The 18,349-nt window shown below is 40.7% G+C and overlaps 2 protein-coding genes across 4 annotated transcripts; both read left to right on the top strand.

Moving 5' to 3' along the window:
* The first annotated feature begins 9,008 nt into the window (after positions 1–9,008).
* Positions 9,009–15,957, top strand: LOC141586933 (uncharacterized). 2 transcript variants are annotated; one of them, XR_012519656.1, is made up of 5 exons: positions 9,009–9,320; positions 12,607–12,695; positions 14,326–14,503; positions 15,580–15,826; positions 15,893–15,957. XR_012519656.1 is itself a non-coding variant. In XM_074408344.1 (4 exons), exons 1-4 carry the CDS (start codon positions 9,141–9,143, stop codon positions 15,643–15,645), a joined length of 513 nt encoding a protein of 170 aa, XP_074264445.1. In that variant the 5' UTR covers positions 9,009–9,140; the 3' UTR covers positions 15,646–15,957. The 2 variants fall into 2 exon arrangements, 1 of the variants encoding a protein (XP_074264445.1); XM_074408344.1 differs by having other exon boundaries at positions 15,580–15,957.
* Positions 15,958–16,837: 880 nt separating this feature from the next.
* LOC141586932 (uncharacterized) lies at positions 16,838–18,082 on the top strand. Of its 2 annotated transcripts, XM_074408343.1 has the most exons (3): positions 16,838–17,348; positions 17,409–17,659; positions 17,772–18,082. In XM_074408343.1, exons 1-3 carry the CDS (start codon positions 16,895–16,897, stop codon positions 17,958–17,960), a joined length of 894 nt encoding a protein of 297 aa, XP_074264444.1. In that variant the 5' UTR covers positions 16,838–16,894; the 3' UTR covers positions 17,961–18,082. The 2 variants fall into 2 exon arrangements, with proteins under 2 accessions (XP_074264444.1, XP_074264443.1); XM_074408342.1 differs by having other exon boundaries at positions 16,895–17,659.
* The last annotated feature ends 267 nt before the right edge of the window (positions 18,083–18,349 follow it).

Genomic DNA, 18,349 nt, shown 5'->3' with positions numbered 1-18,349 from the left:
ATTAAGTGGAGTTGGTCAAATTGGTCGGTCTATGCAACGTGACTGAGACTCAGAATGATCTGAGCTTACGTGGTCGATTGTGTAACACCCCCTCATACCAAGGTGCCTTACCAGGACCACCCTACCATGAAAGTGTGTTACCATCTCGGTTGCCCGAGGTTAGTACATATCAATAAGCGTCTGAATTGAGCACATTTATTAAAGTACTGTAAAATGTAAAGTTTACATCAACCAAACTCAAATACTGTTTTAATAAAATACAACTTTAAAGTCTGATAATAAAAGAGATCCCACTAAGACTCAGACGGTGATGCTATGACTCGTGATGGCACTTCTCCCAAGACAGTCCCCAAGCTCACACTAGCAATACCTGTCAAGCCTGCTCACCATCCCCGAATGGATCACCGCAGATTCCACAAACAACACGGGGTCGATTACACAAACAAGTAAGACAAACACAACGGAATAATTAACTCGATCATCGTCGCTTCCCAATCCTTCATTCACACACAGTAACCGACTACACACTGAAGTGTGTAGCCCTGCCAGACTACCCATCGCAACAGGTAATCCTCGCCGCCAGTGGGTGATCGCAGCCGATCCCACCTAGTCCAGCTCCTCACGAGCGACAATCATCCCTGTCCCTTAATGTGCACATCCCCTCCCGTGGCGGGTTCCACGGAGGGCGAACTAGGGTGTGAAGCCACTCCCGCAAGTGACTCCACCACAATCATAAACACAAGATCTCACAGCCATCTCAACACCCTTACACCAACATCATCACCACAACTCCATACTCCGATGATCAACAGATAACAATAAACACAACCACATGTCTTACAATAACAGTAAACTGAGTAGGAAACCCTACCTTAGAAATCAACAGTGGGAATGAACTTGCACACTCATAAAGGCTCCTCTACGAAGTCTTCTCCTATAACATAATCATATCACACAATTACACATTGCACAACCCCCATATTCCCAATTCCATAATTATACAGTAACCCCAACAAATACAACAACATAGGATAAAACTTACCAACAGTGGGATGAGAGTTGTACGGAAGGACTCCGAAGGTTTCGCAAACAACAAGGCAATTGGGTGATTAAGGAGTGATTAGGGAGAGATTAAGGTTAACGTAAAATGATGAAGTAGAAATGATGTTTTTGAAAACCGACGCGGGATATAAAATATATCTTAAACGCTCCCTAATCAAACCGTCAAATAATACTCGCCAGACCGAATACTCGGTCGAGTAAAGTTATACTCGGCCGAGTATCCTCTACTCGGTCGAGTATTCACTATACTCGGCCGAGTATTCATCGGCAGAACCAAAACAACTCCTAACAATAGCACTACTCGGCCGAGTAGGCTCTACTCGGTCGAGTAGTCCCCAAATAAAATCCGTAGTGTTACAATCTTCCCCCTTAAAAAGAACTTCGTCCCAAGTTCACACCGTACTATCAAACAAAACACAACACTACTCCACAAGACTATACTAACCACATATAACAATACCAAGGAACTATATAAGTCACCACCAAAAGTCATTACTCCAACTCAAAGCAAAACAACAAACAAAACAAAACGCAACCAAGCAAAACAACAAACAAAACAAAACACGACCGCGACCATCTCCTACCCCCCTAAAAGGACAACGGTTACGTCCCCGTAACCAAACATACCTGATCGAAAAGGTTAGGAAAACATTCTCGCATAGCTTCCTCGGGTTCCCATGTGGCTTCCTCCACATTATGATTAGACCAAAGAACCTTGAGTAAGACCGTTTCACCATTCCGGGTCTTACGAACCTTGCGATCAAGAATCTCCTTAGGAATCTCGGCGTAGGACAAGGATTCATCAAGCTTGATGTTCTCCATCTCAAGGATATACGACGGATCGCTCACATACTTTCGAAGTTGGGATACATGAAAAACATTGTGTACTCTATCCAAAGCTGGTGGTAACGCTAATCTATAGGCCACCTCGCCAACACGGTCTAAAACCTCATAAGGACCTATAAACTTTTGGCTTAGCTTACCCTTTTTCCCAAACCTCATAACACCTCGCATAGGTGACACTTTTAAAAGAACCTTGTCACCAACCATAAACTCAATATCCTTGCGGTGCAAGTCGGCGTAGCTCTTCCGACGATCTTGAGTCGCTTCTCTCATCCTTTGCCGAATCAATCGGATTTGCTCAACCATATCCTGAACCAGCTGTGGCCCTAAAACCACCGTCTCAGAACTATCATCCCAACAAACTGGACTTCGGCATTTCCAGCCATACAAAGCTTCAAAAGGTGCCATCCCAATGCTTGTATGATAATCAATTATTGTATGAAAAACTCGATCGGATCAAGCCCGTCTTCCCAATCGCCCCCCAAAGTCCATAACACATGCCCTCAACATGTCTTCTAAGGTCTTGATGGTCCGCTCTGTCGACCATCGGTTCTTGGATGAAAGGTCAGTACTCATCTTTAAAGTCGTACCCATCAACTCTTGCAGCTCTTGCCAAAATTAGGATATGAACCTCGCATCACGATCAGAAACGATATCCTTAGGTATACCATGTAACCGAACCACATGCCTCCTGTAACCCAATGCCAGCTGCATCTTAGACCAAGTATCCTTCATGGGAACGAAATGGGCCGACTTGGTCAACCTATCAACAATCACCCAAATCATGTTGTTACCTTGTTGTGACCTAGGTAACCCCACAATGAAATCCATGGAGATCAACTCCCACTTCCACTCTGGTACATCCAAAGACTGAATCTACCTTGTGGTCTCCTTTGTTCACCCTTGACCTTTTGGCAGGTCAAACATCTGGCTACAAACTCAGCTACATCTCTCTTCATGTTTGGCCACCAAAAAGTCTTCTTAAGGTCTCTATAAAGCTTGTCACCACCCGGGTGAACTGAATAAGGAGTGCAATGAGCCTCTGTCAAGATCACTCTCCGCAACCTGCATCCTCAGGAACACACCATCTCCCATCAAAACGGACACTCCCATCTGGATGAATAGAGAACCTGGAAGCTGCTCCACTCTCTACCTTTGACTTCCACTCCTGGATCTTAGGATCAAGCTCTTGCTTACTTTTGATGTTCTCATACAACTCTGGCTCGATCGTCAAATCCCCGATGGTATCCCCCTTTCGAATCATAAAGATCCCCAAACTAGACATCTCATCTCTCAACTTCAAAGAAGGACATAACGTACATAGCGAATGAACGCTCTTCCTACTCAATGCATCTGCAACAACATTAGCCTTACCCTCGTGATAGATGATCTCCATATCATAATCTCCAATCAGCTCCATCCACCGTCTCTGTCGCATGTTAAGCTCTTTCTGAGTGTAGATATACTTTAGACTCTTATGATCAGAGAACACCTTAAAAGTTGCTCCATAAAGGTAGTGCCTCCAAATCTTAAGAGCGAACACAACTGCACCCAGCTCCAGATCATGAGTAGGGTAATTCTCCTCATATTGCTTCACCGCCTCGAAGCATAGGCTATGACTTTCCCTCCCTGCATCAAGACACAACCAAGACCATTCTTTGAAGCGTCGGTATATACCTCAAAGTTCTCACAACCCTCTGGCAAGGCTAGGATAGGAGCTGTGGTCAAGCGTTCTTTTAGGGTCTGAAACGCCGTCTCACAACTCTCATCCCAAACAAATCTGACTTCCTTTCTCATCAAGGATGTCATAGGTCGCGCTATGGTAGAGAAATCTTTCACAAATCTTCTCGTAGTAGCCGTGAAAGACCTAAGAAATCGCTGAATCTCGGCTACATTCTTCGGCGATTCCCACTTGGTAACGGCCTCAATCTTACTAGGATCCACGGCTACCCCTTTCTTAGATATTACATGGCCCAGAAAAGCCACTTCCTCTAACCAAAATTCACACTTGGATAGCTTGGCATAAAGCTGATTATCCCTTAAGGTCTGCAGAACTATCCTCAAGTGCTCCTCATGCTCTTCCTTAGTCTTAGAATAGACTAAGATATCGTCGATGAAAACAACCACAAATCTACCCAAAAACGGTGCGAAAATCCGATTCATCAAATCCATAAAAGCTGCTGGCGCATTGGTCAACCCAAAAGGCATCACTACATACTCATAATGACCATATCGAGATCGGAACGCTGTCTTAGGAATATCCTCATCTGCTATCCTCACCGTGGTGATACCCGACCTCGGATCAATTTTGGAAAACACACTGCTCCACTAAGCCGATCAAACAAGTCATCAATCCTCGGCAACGGATACTTGTTCTTCACCGTGACACGATTGAGCTCTCTGTAATCAATACACAGTCTCATACTCCCATCTTTCTTCTTTACAAAAAGAACTCTGGAGCTCCCCACGGTGACACACTAGGCCAGATATAACCCTTGCCTAGCAACTCATGTATCTGCTTTTTCACCTCTCTGCAACTCTTTAGGTGCCATACGATAAGGTGCTTTAGATATAGGACCTGTTCCCGGCTTAAGCTCCACGCTGAAATCAACATCTCTCTTGGGAGGCAAACTTGGTATCTCCTCGGAAAAACATCGTCGAACTCTCTAACCACACGGCTATCTCGGAAGGCTTGTCGGTGCCTCTACTCGGTGATCTCTCACATGACAAAGAATCAAAGGACACTTCTTCCTCAAACATGACTTTAAAGTCATCACGGCTATGAACCGACACTTAGGCTTTACCACAAACCCTCTATAGGACACTCTAACACCCTTGGGACCCTTTAAAGACACTCTCTTTTGACGGCAATCTATCCACGGCATCATACTTACCTAACCAATCCATCCCGACAATCACCTCGAACCCATCCATAGGAAACTCTAACAGTCTTTGGTAGGTCTACCCCTCCAACTACCATGGATACTCCCCTATACAACTTGAGACATGGCACGACTCCCAAGAAGGTATGAATACATCATCTTTAACAACCTCAAACTTTCCCAAACCCATAGACATAACATGACTCTTGGACACAAAAGAATGCGTAGCCCTAATCAAACAAAACAAAGGACGGTACATTATGAACAAGAAAGGTACCCTGTAACTACATGAGCATCATCTTGTGCTTCCCGCTTGTCCATCATGAAGAGCTTTCCACTTTTTTTTTGTCCTCCACCAATCAAGCATTGGAGGTACTTGGCTTAGTCTTGAATCCTGAGTGACGCTTTTGTTGTTCGGCGCCGATAAGATCCACCACCACCGCGGTTGAATCCGCCCGGTTACTCCCTGTCCACCTCTGTTGCCCCATGAACCTCCCGGTCGGTTACTAGCAAAACTCGAGTCGGCCCCCCGAGAAAAATTCCTGATCGAGCTTCAACCATTGCCGGCTTGTAGCTCGTGCATTCCCGTCTTTTGTGGCCTATCCCACCACAAATTGAAGCACGTAAGGTTGGTGTTGTCACTTACGACCCGACCCCATTCTTTCCCCGACCCACGAGAACCTCTAGAGAAACCACTCCACTAGAAAAAGCCTTAGCATGGTTGAAATTCCCTTTCTTGTTGGTTGGTCGATCGTTGTTTCCGCCGTCGGCCTTCCTCTTTCTCGTCAGATCCTCTCCTCGATCTCTCTTGAGAGATCTACCATTCTCTCGGCTTGACCCGCTCTCAAGTACACTTCCTTGAGGTCGTAGCAACCCCCGGGCATACGACTCACGATCTTAGCAGATAAACCCCTCTCAAAACGAAGAGCCAAACCTCTCTGTCCTAGTCCGCATATCTTCAACATAACGGATAGCTCCAAAACCGATGATAGTAATCGTGATCGTCATCTCCTCGGTCATGGTGAAGGAATCAAAGTCGGATCTCATCTTGTGTCGGATATGCTCCTGACAAATCGCTCTCTCATAGCACTCTTCAACCTGGACCACGGAATAGCCCCTTCCGCCGGTAGTAAGCTCTAGCATCATCCTTGACATTCTCGCCACCAAATCAGCGACTTCACCTCTTAGGTAGTACACTACCAGCTCAACAATCATGTCCTCGGGGCACTTAACCATTTCCATGAGAGCTTCAATCTCACGGTGCCACTTCTCGAGCAGCTTTGGTTCACCTAACCCGTCATATGTGGGAGGGTGGAAACGAGCAATGTTGATGCTAAGTCAAGTTGCATCCATCGACTTCTCGTTCCCTTTTCCCACATTTTTGAGAGCTTCAAGGAGAGCCTCTTGTTGCTCAATCATGCGAACAACCTCATCAAGAGTCATCTCTGAAGCTTGGATCTGCGCGGGAGTTCTTTTGGGCGGCATTTTGAGCTGATAAGACATAAGGAAACGTAAGCACAAAAGCCTACGGCTCAAAATATAACGATCTTCCGCCATAAGAACACTCGGCCGAGTATAAAACACACTCGGTCGAGTAACGACTACTCGGTCGAGTATCTTTGATACTCGGTCGAGTATTCGACTCCAGAAGCGAATGTCAAAAACTCAAAGACACATCACTCGGTCGAGCAAAACAACACTCGGCCGAGTATACGCTACTCGGTCGAGTACGCTTTCTTACTCGGTCGAGTTACCACATACGAGCCTAACGCTACTCATCAAATCAATACTCGGTCGAGCTCTTGGTTACTCGGCCGAGTGCTCCCTACTCGATCGAGTACCGCCGCTTTCGGCCGAGTTACAAGATAGACGGGTATACGATATAAAGTTCCCCTAGCATGCTCACTATTCCCCGCAGCAAACGCATACTATTACGAGTTTAAATGCCATGTTATAATCACATCAAAGATGCAATTCATACATCAAGAACTTTAATGCCACATTAGAATCATATCGATACAATTTGTACATATGCTAAATCCAACATGACCAACATTCACAACCCGTTTCATCTACCATTCCTCCCATCACAACATTTAAGAACTTCAACACACATATTTGCAACTATCAACTTTTACCAACATGCATCTTCACATACATGCACATACAAAACCTAGCTCTCATCACACTTCCCCATGTTACTGGCTCGAGTTAGTGAGGGCCAATTTGCGACTCGGGACGTCTCCCGAGTCTTTGCGGTAGCTCCAAACAACTCTCCCCGGGTTCATTTTACTTAGACTCCCTAGGTTCATTATATTCATTTGTTTAGGTGCCGGAATCTTCTGGCTCGATACCACTTTGTAACACCCCCTCATACCAAGGTGCCTTACCAAGACCACCCTACCATGAAAGTGTGTTACCATCTCGGTTGCCCGAGGTTAGTACATATCAATAAGCGTCTCAATTGAGCACATTTATTAAAGTCTTGAAAATGTAAAGTTTACATCAACCAAACTCAAATATTGTTTTAATAAAATACAACTTTAAAGTCTGATAATAAAAGAGATCCCACTAAGACTCAGACGGTGATGCTATGACTCGTGATGGCACTTCTCCCAAGACAAATCCCAAGCTCACACTAGCAATACCGAAGCCCGCTCACCATCCCCGAATGGATCACCGCAGATTCCACAACAATACGGGGTCGATACACAAACAAGTAAGACAAACAAACGGAATAATTAATCGATCATCGTCGGTTCCCAATCCTTCATTCACACACAATGAATCGACTACACACAAGTGTGTAGCCCCGCTGACTACCCATCGCAACAAGTAATCCTCGCCGCCAGTGGGTGACCGCAGCCGATCCCACCTAGTCCAGCTCCTCACGAGCGACAATCATCCCTGTCCCTTAATGTGCACATCCCCTCCCGTGGCGGGTTCCACGGAGGGCGAACTAGGTGTGAAGCCACTCCCGCAAGTGACTCCACCACAATCATAAACACAAGATCTCACAGCCATCTCAACACCCTTACACCAACATCATCACCACAACTCCATACTCCGATGATCAACGGATAACAATAAACACAACCACATGTCTTACAATAACAAGAACCGAGTAGAAAACCCTACCTTAGAAATCAATAGAGGAAATGAACTTGCACACTCTGAAAGGCTCCTCTACGAAGTCTTCTCCTATAACATAATCATATCACACAATTACACATTGCACAACCCCCATATTCCCAATTCCATAATTATACAAAACTGACAACAAATACAACAACATAGGATAAAACTTACCAACGGTGGGATGAGGGTTGTACGGAAGGACTCAAGGTTTCAAAACAACAAGGCAATTGGGTGATTAAGGAGTGATTAGGGAGAGATTAGGGTTAACGTAAAATGATGAAGTAGAAATGATGTTTTTGAAAACCGACGCGGGATATAAAATATATCTTAAACGCTCCCTAATCAAACCGTCAAATAATACTCGCCGGAATAAATACTCGGTCGAGTAAAGTTATACTCGAAGTATCCTCTACTCGGTCGAGTATTCACTATACTCGTAGTATTCATCAACGAAACCAAAACAACTCCTAACAATAGCACTACTCGGCCGAGTAGGCTCTACTCGGTCGAGTAGTCCCCAAAGAAAATCCGTAGTGTTACAGATTGATCAAGCACGTAGGCGTCGAAAGTAATAGCGTAGTCTAGAATGCAAAGAGAGAGAAAGAAGGGGCGGAACACTCGCGTGTCAAATATGGAGACCGAAAGTCTCTATTTATACTAAACACACGAAGGAGTTTAGGAATGAATGACACGGATACGGAAACAAATCACGGAAATATTCTGGGAAGCGTGGAAAGAGGGCTGGGGAAGAGGCGCAGCAGCCACTGCGACCCTTGGAAGAGGCGCAACACCTGCTGCGTCATTTCCCCAGAGGTTTCCTCCTCAGCAAGAAAGATTTCCGCGTTTTTTATGAAATTTCGGTAGATATACACTTCCTTATTCCGTGAAACACAATATACGGAAGATATTTCCTTAAAAATATTAAATTTAATTAGGAATAAATATCCAGAGATTCTAGAACATTCCTAAATATTTCGACTCGGCATATAACTTGTTTTTCAATAATGGTCATATTTTATTGTAAAATGATTTTTAAAATCCCGTTGTTTGAAAAAGAATAAAATGACCCGTATTAAGGAAGACTAGGGAGGGTATAGGTTAATCTGGGAAATGTGGAGACGCAGACTGAGAAGACGATAAACAAAAAACAAAGGTACTCCGTAGAGGATAATCCTAGAAAGCATCTGAGGTTGGTGTGAACCAAACTAGATAATAATGGCGCTTTCACTAACATCAGCGACGCTTTCTGCTAAATCTCCGACGCTTTCGCTATCCCCAACTTCATCTTCTTCATCATTCTCTTCTCTTCAACTCAACTTTCCTTCTCATCTTCGTCGCCATTTTCGGAACTCCTTCATTTCTCTCTCTCCTCGCCGTCCCAGAATTCTCCCTCTGGTACTACTACTCTCCTTCCCATTTTTTTACTAATTTACCAGTTTATATATTACGTTGCTTTGATTACGCTTTCGTCTAATGTAATAGAGATTGATAGGATTAGGAATTTGCCATATTTGTACCCCCTCCGTCCCAATTATATTGTCGCAATTTTCTTTTTTAGTTAATCCCAAATTAATTGTCGCCTTTCTTAATATGATAAATAAAAATAGCAAAGCCCTAAATTTAATTTACTGGACAACAATATAAATGTGATGGAGGGAGTACAAAAAGTCCACTTTTTCTAGGTTATATACTGTTAGCTATGTGTATTATCATCGTATTGTTATTACTTTGGTTATTGGAACGAAACGATGACCTTTTGATATCTCTTGTTTAGTGTAATTTGGTGACTTTTTTTTTTGTGTGTGCGTGTCGTGTTTATAATATGATATGGTGGTATTGAAGAGCTTATAGAATATAGCTTTATGCTAACATACCCGCGTCTTTCCAATTATTGTGAATATCTCAATTTGTCGATTGGTGGAGGGGGTATGTCAAATGAATGTTTTTAAGGTTACCTCATGGTTCAGATTCTCGAAATTTGTCATGGTCAGAACCCATGATGCATAGGTAAATATAGTTTGTCGAACCCATGGATTTTCATTGGTGTATTGGTTTCCAACTTGTAATGTAGTTCATGATACAGGTCTACAATCCATCATGCGAAATGAATTCAAGAATAAAATTGCTATCTCTAGATGTGCATATGGTTTTGGATTGTTAGCAAAGCGGATGTATAGTTTCATAGCCGTTCAATTTAACAAAAAATTTCCAGGCAGCCGAAATTTCACTTTTTTTTGTAGATGTAGTACGTCATACGATGATACAATGAAATAAAGACTTCTTATACCAATTGGTTTATCATCAAATAGGAGTTAGTCCACACTATCATTGATGCAATTGTCTCCCTTGTTCTTAAATGTCACTTTTGTGATTTTAACATAGGGTAAAATTTGAACATTCGACCCCCTTGCCATAAGAAAAGCCTTTGAGGCACTCATAACATTGTTATTGGGGCCTGTGGGGAGACATGCAACTTGGTTTTCGGTTGTAGACTAAAATTAATAGCTAGATTTGCTAATCCTAATTCCTAATGAGGAATTGAAATTGTACGAAACTGAAAATCAATTTTGTTATTTTCTCTCTTCTGTTCTTATTGTTGATGGGGGTAATTCCAATCTATGCGATATGTTTAGCATTGCTAGTCTAGAGAAATCATAAACAAGATTTTACTGCTTTGTACTCTGACGTTATTGTGCTCTTGTGAAATTTGCGGAATGTTTGTTAATCTTTTTATTCGTCTGCCTGCTTGGTTCATAGCACTTTTTTCTCGAGTAACTAGACATGGGTATTTTTATCTCCTAAACCTGAGTACTTTTCCTTTTTTTGCTGAAAGTCTGAAAGTTTATAATGTTTACGTAACTGTTTTGGAATTGTCATAACTCTTGGACTTAGTTTAAACATGTTTGGAAGTTAGTGAGAATCTACAACGTATCAGGGCGCCTTGAGTACTCCTTGTGCAGTTGTGCAGTTGTACTTAAGTTGCAACAATTGATGCACCCTCATATGCAAATTTTTAATCTTATTGGCCAATATGTTTACCCTGACTTTCCCTTTGTTCCATTATCCCTATTTACATGTTAGCTCTCCACAAAATCCAAAATGGTTTTGTTGCACAATATTTTACTTTGGAACATACAAGTTTGTCAACAAAAAAGGCGCGTCTCACACTTTTTAAAACTCATCTATTAGAAACTTGCACTCACAAGCTGAAACTAAAGCCTGCAAGTGATTTCGAAAATTTAACTGTTTAGAACGGTTAACGTTCTATAAAATTGTAGACACTGGAGATCTATGGCACTCAACATTTTAGTTAATCTCATTGTGTTGCTGCTGACATGATACTCAAACTAATATAAGTGTACAATACTCAGCGATTGCTTAATGTGCAAAAAAGCTGTCTCTTACATCACTTGAGTATTTGTAGTCGGTTAAAATATTGCATCCTTAATCTTCTACTAGGATAGATCCCGCGCAATGTATGCGCGGTATTATAAAATTTTTATTTTTTTAGTGTATTACATAGAGATTTAAAATTGACATTTTATTAACATTTTATATTCCACCTCATTGTATTTTGATATGAGATAAAAAAAAATGAAGATGATACTAATCAAGAGAATTGAGCAAAAGTTACAAAATGTGGATTTCAATGAAAATTCTTTTTCTTTTTTTTTTTTGCAACAAAACAAATGATTTCATTTTATAAATTGTCTTAAATAATTTTAATAAATTTTTTTTATGAAACTAATAATATCACTTTATAATTTTGTTTTATACGCAATATGTGTCAAGCCATTATGTAATTAATAGTAATAACACTAATAAGATATTTAGCAATTTAAAGTTTGTGGTTTATATCATTTTAATTTTAATTTTAATTTTAATTAAAAGATGATAATTTATAGTTTAAAGAAAAAAGTTTATAGTTTCATTAATATACTTTAATGAAAAGTTAATAGTAAATGAAAAACTTTCATTTATTTCCTTATTTAAGGAGATTCCTTTTGGAGGGAAAAACTATTGAGAATCCTTATTCTCTTAGTATACGGGGGATTAATATACTTTAATGAAAAGTTAATAGTAAATGAAAAACTTTCATTTATTTCCTTATTTAAGGAGATTCCTTTTGGAGGGAAAAACTATTGAAAATCCTTATTCTCTTAGTATAAGGGGATTCATCTAGGCTTATGAGACTCGAACTACCATATCTATGAAAAGTGAGTTGCGTAAGTGAAGCAAATTTGGTGCGTGTATGAGAACCAATAATAGCTGTCTGATTTTTACTAGGAAAAAGCCATTTCTTGTTGGCTCAAATAGTTCTTTTCATAAAAAAAGAAGTTCGAGTTTTGTTATACTAAGTTTTCTTAATGGATTGTGTTCAATTGGCCATTGGATACGCAAAAGGTTGGAAGATGTATGTTAAGTGTGCCTTTCTAGCTTGTTTCGATTTGTGTTGAACTTATGAGGCAGAGCCTAAATAGTTCTCAAAATACAGTTTAAGTTTAGCCTACAATATCTGTAAGTAATGGGCTTCTGTCTATAAAAATTATGTTTATTATAAATTTGCTTTTGCCATCTACCCTTTTTTGGCCCCTCTCCTCCAAATTTTGCATCTGTAGAACATAGAAGAGATATTTTCTACAGACGGCTTTTAATTTGTATCCGCTGCACCAATCTGTAGGTTGAAGCAAAGCAGCAGACTTTTTCTAATTTTGATGAGCTGGTCAAGAACTCTGAGAAGCCAGTTTTAGTTGATTTTTATGCGACATGGTAGGCTCTTTTACATTCTGTTACATACCAGATTGCCAGTTTTATGCGATAGTTGGTTGTGAAATCTTTAGTTTTTGTCTTTGCTATTCCCTTATGTATGTTTTATCATGAATTTAACTTCTATATAGTTTAATGTGGCTAGCTGGCTTAAGTTTTTCTTCTATTTACTTTAGGAGTTAGAAATATCTGGTTCTGGCTTTCTGAGTATAATTCATGGCAATCTACGTTTGTTTATTGGCCTTGCTTAGGCTATGTTTTAAGTCTAGGCAAATAGAATAGTACCGAGTATTGAGCATGGTTACCAAATTCGTAATACCTGCTATGAATAAGTAAATGAATATTTGTCCTTAATGGAGCATGCGATACACTATGAGTATTACAAAAAAATGCACCCCGCAATATTCAAATTTGTAATGTTAATATATTTGATTTTCTTAAGGAGCTTAAATAAATTCAAAATATTTAGAAATTTAGTTTAAATGCAAGGAAGATAATAATATTATATTTCTGACCTTATATTTAGATATCCATTTGTCTAAATAGTTAGAGCGGATGGATATTGTCATTCACACTTATTTTTTCAATTTACCTCTTGTGTGCACAAGCTGCTCAATCATTCAAGCCCACCTCCAAAGAAGTCATTTTAGAAAAAATACTTCTGAATTTATTTTATTTGGTCCGGTCCACGGTCCACCTATTTACTCTACTTTGGTCTTCGGTCCGGTCATGGACCAACCCGAATAGACCGCGGACCGGACCATGGACCGAAGTTATGTAGTAAAAGAATTTTTAAATTTGTAATATTATTGATTTTATTTTCTACTTTGTTTACACGTATTATAAGATGTGTAATTATGTAACTAAATCTTGTAAGAAAATAATGTTGTTTATTTTGACCATTACGAACTTCTCGAGCTCTACTTTTATATGCTAAAACATGTCAATGACAATAATATTTGGTCCATTTGGTCCGGTCCACGTGTTTTTATGGTCCAAACCGGACCGGACCAATATTAATATGGTCCGGTCCTCGGTCCACCTCTTAACCCTTATTTGGTCTTCGGTCCAGAGAGTTTGGTCAGATCCGGTCCGGTCCCGTCCCGGACCAATGAACACCCCTAGATTTTTCAGTATTGCGCACTTCATCTGAACCAACTTTACGGCATAAGAGCTTGTTTATTTTATATAACTAGTTCATTACATCACTACAAACACTCCCTAATGTTTCTATAAGGAGCTTGCAAAGCACATCATACTTTTCTAGAATACCTCTTTACAGTTTGGCAAAAGGAGGTATTGAGTATTTCAACATACTCTCAGTTTTAGAAGTGTGCTGAGATTATTCTGAGAATAATTTGATAGTTGATACATTGTCATAATTCGTGATACTAATCGACTAATGAAAATAGCCAACCATAATTGCCAGAAATCCAGAATGCATTGGAGTAATTAGCTAAAAAATTCCTAAATCTGTATGGAAGTCCTTCAACTTAGTGCAAAGTTTGGCGAGGAGCGTTTTTATGACACGGCTCGGGTCTATTAGATAGGACGTATTTTCTGGAATCTAGACTGTGTGTAGCTCAGGTTTGACTCTTTTCGTTTCTTGCTGATCTGATGGTTTGACTTTCAGGTGTGGTCCCTGTCAGCTTATGGTTCCTATCCTTGAAAAAGTGAGTGCCACTTTGAATGATAAAATACAGGTGGTAAAAATTGATACTGAGAAATATCCAGCCCTTGCCAACAAGTACAAAATTGAGGCATTGCCTACATTCATCCTATTCAAGAATGGAAAACCAAGTGATCGTATCGTAAGTTATTCTATTTCTTATGCCTCATTATGACTTCCTAGGCATTCAGTTGAATAGAGGAAAAGTAATACACTAATAATATGAGACTTGATAGCTCTTTGCCCTATCCTGGACTTCTGGTTCTTTACCTTTGTTCCAGTTGCACTAATCTGTCATGGCTCCGCCTGGAGTATTCCGCTCTTCCTCTGTATTCACATTTCTTCACATTTTTATTTTTCTTTTCGCTCTACCAACATGCATTTTTTCATGCCCAATGGAATAAATAAATCATTTTTCTTTCGCTTTGACATATGATGGAACATAGCAAAATGATCTGCTAATGTGTGTACGTTTCTTATATTGGGAAGTACGGTGAATTCATGCAATTATGTACGCAATTTTCTGTTTCTTCAATGGAAAACAATGTCTCATTGTCGAGTAGACAATAAACATTGTTCTTTGTCCGACATATGTCTTCAACTTGTTAGTTTTGAAAGTGAAATTGTGAAACCTTTTTGTGAGACATAGTAAGACTTAAAATCATAAAAAATGTGTCAGATTAGCAATTGTTAGGCACGCCGCACTGTATGGTCTCAAAAGTAAAAACTTCATATACTAGTGTTTTCTTGTTCCCATATCCTTAAGTTATGTGTCAGACATGCCTATTGTCTCGGAAGTATGGAGTCAAAGTTACATAGGAAGTGTAAGCCTACAAGGCCCGAAGTTAACTGGCGCCATGACCTATATTATGCATATTTGGTAATACAATACGATTTTCATTATGGTCATCCGTGAACACACTCTGCTTTTCCTTGCTAGCAAGTGTAACAGCATTAGGATAACCTATGTAGTATGTACCCCTTCACTCTACCTTGTGTCGGAACTTTCAGATACTGGGTAATGTTGTTATGCATTCATTCTTGAGTTACATGATTAGGAGTTAGGACTAGGATCTCAGTGCTTTCTCTATTTAGTATATACAAGAAAACAAACATAGGCCCTTCTTGTTTTTGGAATTGCCTTGGAAGTCTTCAGTCCATACATTGTCTAATGCCGATTGGTGACCTCTATGAACTTTGTGATTTGTACATCTTCAGGAAGGTGCACTCCCTGCAGAGAAGCTAGTCCAACGCATCGAGGAGTCGCTGGCAGTCAAATCATAATTCGATGATCGATCTGCTTTCTCAATCTTGGCGCCTTTATTTCATACTTTAAAGCCAGAAAGCGAGTTAAAATGGTGATTGTCTCATCTGACAACTGAGGAACACAAAATTGTTGTTTATATTGTAAACTTGAACAAAGTGTCGCACATATTTTGTTGATTAAATCATGACAAATTGGTTAGTACGCTGAAACCTCCCGTAGTCTTGTGTAGAGTTGCTTTCATGGTATGACATTCAAGGATATGAGAATGAAATTCAGTTCTTGTACCACTCCGATTCCACATAAGTAGCGAAGAAGCTTGTTTTGATTCATTTGATATGGTGAAGTTTCATATCTGAAACTATTAGATCTCTAGCATGCCTTGAAGATTTATCATTGCACGATTTGCACCTGTCTTTATTTTACGGAGTATCCATATTTGCGACTTGAGAGTTTGAGTCCTGATGAGTTTGATACTTATACTCAAGTCCATGTAAGATAGCCGAGGCGTAAGAATGGAAAAATATGCCATTGATCAATCACAAATTCTCCCTTATGACGGAGGGTATCCGTCGCAAGCTTGCGACGGATACCATATCGTCTCACAAAAAACCCATAAGGGTGAGAGACAAAGACATGTGGGGTGGGTTGTTTCCACTCACATAATACCGTCGATATTCGATTCGGCCGTCGCGAGAGACCTCTGTTGATCAATATGCCATTGATCAGTCTAAAGTTGTTGGGACACAGATGCTGCATAGCTGACTCTCGTAGTCCCCCGATCATTCGGGAACCTGTGGACTGGTGGCTGTGGGAGCTCATACATGAATGTGCCAGTTAAACGAATGGAAAACAGTGTTTTTCAAACAGAACATTGGTCCAATCAGGAATAAAACAATTCATCAAAAGACAGCCACTTAATAATGGCACTGTTGCCAACTGATAAGTGGCTTGAAATTAAAGCTGGAAAGTGTAGAACAAACAACTCAGAGTCACAAATTAGCCATCTTTGAATAGTCTGCTCAAATGTGTGGTCTGAGAAAGGCATATTCATACTACCAAAATACCAGATGGTAGCATCTTAGTAGTCATTACTCGTATTATCCGCGAAGCTACCGACGTAAAAACGACCTCTTGTATACATACTTGTCGTAGTAATGTACACTCTCTCTCATATTAGCACTATAAATACACTCTTGTTGTTGCATCATCCACACCATCCGTTCCTTACAACAACATTCTTCTCCATTTGTCTTTACTTGAAACAAAATGTCTTCAGACAGAGGTCTCTTTCATCATCATCATCATAAGAATGACCAAGAGGACCGCTATGGCTCACAATCCACGGGTTATGGCTCAACTGAAGCCAACCGCTATGGTACAGAGAACACGGGCTATGGCAATCAATATGGTCAAGCCGCTGAGGGTGCGCCCTATGGTTCAGACAACGCTAACTATCAATATGGCCAAGCCACCGAAGGTAACCGCTATGGTTCAGACAACACAAGCTATGGCAATCAATATGGCAACGCCACTGAGGGTAACCGCTATGGTTCAGACAACACTGGCTACGGCAATCAACCTAGCTATGGCAATCAGCCTAACTATGGCAATCAACCTGGCTATGCCACTGAGGGTAACCGCTATGGTTCAAACAACCCTAGCTATGGCAATCAACCTGGCTATGCCGCTGAGGGCAATCGCTATGGCTCACAAGATACAGGCTATGGCAATCAACCTGGCTATGCCGCTGAAGCCAATCGCTATGGCTCACAAGATACAGGGTATGGCAATCAATATGGGTCCCCAAATACAGGTAATCGCTATGGCGCTGAGACAGGTGGGTATGGCTCAACTGGAGCCAACAGCTACGGCTCAAACGACACAAACTATGGCAATGAATATAGCTCTGCAAGTGAGGGCAACCGTTATGGGTCGGAGCCAAGAAGGGATTATGAGAAGGAAGAGAAGCACCACAAGCACCTTGAGGAGATTGGTGGCCTTGCTGCTGTTGCCTCTGGTGCTTATGCTTTGGTATTTAATATTTTACTCAACTATCATGTTGTACTCTCTAGTAAATAATACAGCATATGCTTTGGTATTTAATATTTTATATAACGCAATTTTGTGATGGTTAAAATGACAGCATGAGAAGCACCAAGTGAAAAAGGACCCGGAGCATGCACGCAGGCACAAGATAGCTGAAGAGATGGCAGCTGTGGGAGCGGTTGCTGCTGGTGGGTTTGCATTCCATGAGCATCATGAGAAAAAAGAAACTAAGGAGGAGCGGAGGGAGGCCGAGGGAACCCATCACAAGAAGCATCACTTCTTCTAATTATATTGTATCGCTTGGATTATTCAGATCAAGTTATTAAGGGTTCGAGTCGTTGCTGATGTTGTTTGTTATCTATGAGTTTCATCATTTACATGTCAATAAATGTAGCCTATTGCCGTTGATTGTGTTTTGTTTGTTCATTTCTCATATCTTCATCACCTAAATTTAACTCGGAATAAAAGGATGTTGTTATATGTATCTCTCTGAATCAATAATTATGTGACATCCGATTACGTCTCCCGATTCTCCGCCAATTATCGATAAGAAAGTAGCTGATCGCCCCATTATTGATAAGCGAAGACCACTAGCTACACCAAAAACCGGGTGGTGCCATCTCATTAGGTTTTGGTTGTAGTGAATACACAAGGAAAGTATGATGACACATTACC

The sequence above is a fragment of the Silene latifolia genome, chromosome 6 (assembly GCF_048544455.1).
Source record: "Silene latifolia isolate original U9 population chromosome 6, ASM4854445v1, whole genome shotgun sequence".
In the NCBI taxonomy this organism is placed as follows: Eukaryota; Viridiplantae; Streptophyta; class Magnoliopsida; order Caryophyllales; family Caryophyllaceae; genus Silene; species Silene latifolia.
The sequence above is the reverse complement of the archived record's forward strand: the minus strand, read 5'-3'. Positions and strand labels throughout refer to the sequence as shown.

Coding starts and splice junctions, on each gene's coding strand:
- LOC141586933 (XM_074408344.1), top strand. CDS start 9,141: ATGGCGCTTTCACTAACATCAGCGACGCTTTCTGCTAAATCTCCGACG. Junction 9,321..12,606: donor GTCCCAGAATTCTCCCTCTG/GTACTACTACTC, acceptor ACCAATCTGTAG/GTTGAAGCAAAGCAGCAGAC. Junction 12,696..14,325: donor GTTGATTTTTATGCGACATG/GTAGGCTCTTTT, acceptor TTTGACTTTCAG/GTGTGGTCCCTGTCAGCTTA.
- LOC141586932 (XM_074408342.1), top strand. CDS start 16,895: ATGTCTTCAGACAGAGGTCTCTTTCATCATCATCATCATAAGAATGAC. Junction 17,660..17,771: donor CCTCTGGTGCTTATGCTTTG/GTATTTAATATT, acceptor TTAAAATGACAG/CATGAGAAGCACCAAGTGAA.